Source organism: Neopelma chrysocephalum, unplaced genomic scaffold (genome assembly GCF_003984885.1).
Source record: "Neopelma chrysocephalum unplaced genomic scaffold, ASM398488v2 Primary Assembly neopelma1_305, whole genome shotgun sequence".
Lineage (NCBI taxonomy): Eukaryota > Metazoa > Chordata > Aves > Passeriformes > Pipridae > Neopelma > Neopelma chrysocephalum.
In genome coordinates this window covers 3,080-4,667 of record NW_020897967.1, presented here as the reverse complement: position 1 = coordinate 4,667, position 1,588 = coordinate 3,080, and the positions used below count along the sequence as shown (strand labels likewise).

General features: G+C 61.8%; 1 protein-coding gene across 1 annotated transcript; it reads left to right on the top strand.

Moving 5' to 3' along the window:
• PFDN5 (prefoldin subunit 5) lies at nt 1-1,383 on the top strand. Its single transcript, XM_027705040.1, has 3 exons — nt 1-125; nt 823-928; nt 1,178-1,383. Exons 1-3 carry the CDS (start codon nt 51-53, stop codon nt 1,243-1,245), a joined length of 249 nt encoding a protein of 82 aa, XP_027560841.1. The 5' UTR covers nt 1-50; the 3' UTR covers nt 1,246-1,383.
• Nucleotides 1,384-1,588: the final 205 nt, after the last annotated feature.

Here is a 1,588-nt window from a genome sequence, read left to right as displayed (position 1 = left end):
TCCCCAGACCTGCCTTGTCCTCTGTGCCCCCTTTTCCCTGACCCCCCCAGATGTACGTGCCAGGGAAGCTCTCGGACGTCAGGAGGGTCCTGGTGGACGTGGGCACTGGGTACTACGTGGAGAAGGTGGGGGGAGGCCCTGGGGTCTCGGGGGGTGTGGAGGGGGTCTGGGGGGTCTTGGCAGGGCTGGGGTGGGTTTTGAAGAGCTTTGAGGGGCACGGTGGGGGCTCCTGGGGGGCTTGGGAGGGGGCCCTGAGAGGGTCTGGGGGGTTTTGGGGGGTCTTGGAGGTGGGGAGTCTGGGGGGGGTTTGGGTTTTTTTTGCCCTGCTCTCATCCTGGTTCTTTCCCCTTCCCATCCCTTTTCCCTCTTTTCCCCCCCTTCCCACCCCCTTTCCCACCTCCTTTCTCATCCCATTCCTCTCCCATTGCCATCCCCCCTCATTCTCACACCCATTCCCATTCCCACCCTCTTCTCCCCCAATCCATTCCTATTAATCCTATTCCTATTATTCCCATTCCTCCCCATTTCCATTTCCTCCATTCCCACCCTCATTTTTCAACCCTGTTTCCCCACATTCCCATTTTCATTCTTCCCATTATTTATTCCCATTATTACCCCGATTCCCGTTATCCCCATTATTCCCATTATCCCCCTATTACCATCATTCCCGCCACTCCCACCATTCCCATTATCCCCACTCCCCCCGTTCCCATTATTCCCATTATCCCCCATTATTCCCATTATCCCCCATTATTCCCATTATCCTCCCATCCCCCCCATTCCCATTATCCCACTATCCCCATTCCCATCCCCCATTCCCAGTCCGCCGACGCCGCCCGGGCGTTTTTCCAGCGGAAAATCGAGTTCCTGACACGGCAAATGGAGAAAATCCAACCGGCCCTGCAGGAGAAACACGCCATGAAACAGGGTGGGCACCCCCCCCCGGGACTCCCGGCTTTGGGGGACCCCCCCCACGGACCCCCGACTCCCCCAGGGCTTGGGGGAACCTCAACTCCCCCCAACCCCCCTTGGTTTGGGGTCCCCCCGGGGTTTGGGGTCCCCCGACCCCTCATGTCCGCCCCCCAGTTTTGGGGTCCCCCTGTCCCCGGTGTCCTTGCTGTGGGTTTTGGGGTCCCCTCAGTTCGGGGGTCCCCCCTGACCCCCCTGTCTCCCGCAGCCGTTCTGGAGATGATGACGCAGAAGCTGCAGCAGCTCACGGCGGCCCCGGGCGGGGCCAAGGCGTGACCCCCCCTTCATCCTCCTCATCCTTGGGGAGGCTTGGGGGGTGGCCCCCCCAAATCCCGGCCCCCTCAGCCCCTCCAAATCCTCCCCCCCGTTTTCTAGCAGCTTTTGCTGCCAACCCCCAATAAAAGAGAGACGGAGTGGGGGGTCCTGGGGGAGTTTTTGAGTGGGGCTGAGGGGCTTTTGAGGGGGTCTTGAGGTACAGGGGAGGTTTACTAGGGTGGGGGGGGCTCTGCCACACCTGCATCCACACAATTTGGGGTACCCCCTTCCTGGGTTTAGGACCCCCCTTCCTGCTCTTGTGGCCCCCCCCCCCCCCCCCCCCCCCCCCCCCCCCCCCCCCCCC

Coding starts and splice junctions, on each gene's coding strand:
- PFDN5 (XM_027705040.1), top strand. CDS start 51: ATGTACGTGCCAGGGAAGCTCTCGGACGTCAGGAGGGTCCTGGTGGAC. Junction 126..822: donor CTGGGTACTACGTGGAGAAG/GTGGGGGGAGGC, acceptor CCCCATTCCCAG/TCCGCCGACGCCGCCCGGGC. Junction 929..1,177: donor GAAACACGCCATGAAACAGG/GTGGGCACCCCC, acceptor TGTCTCCCGCAG/CCGTTCTGGAGATGATGACG.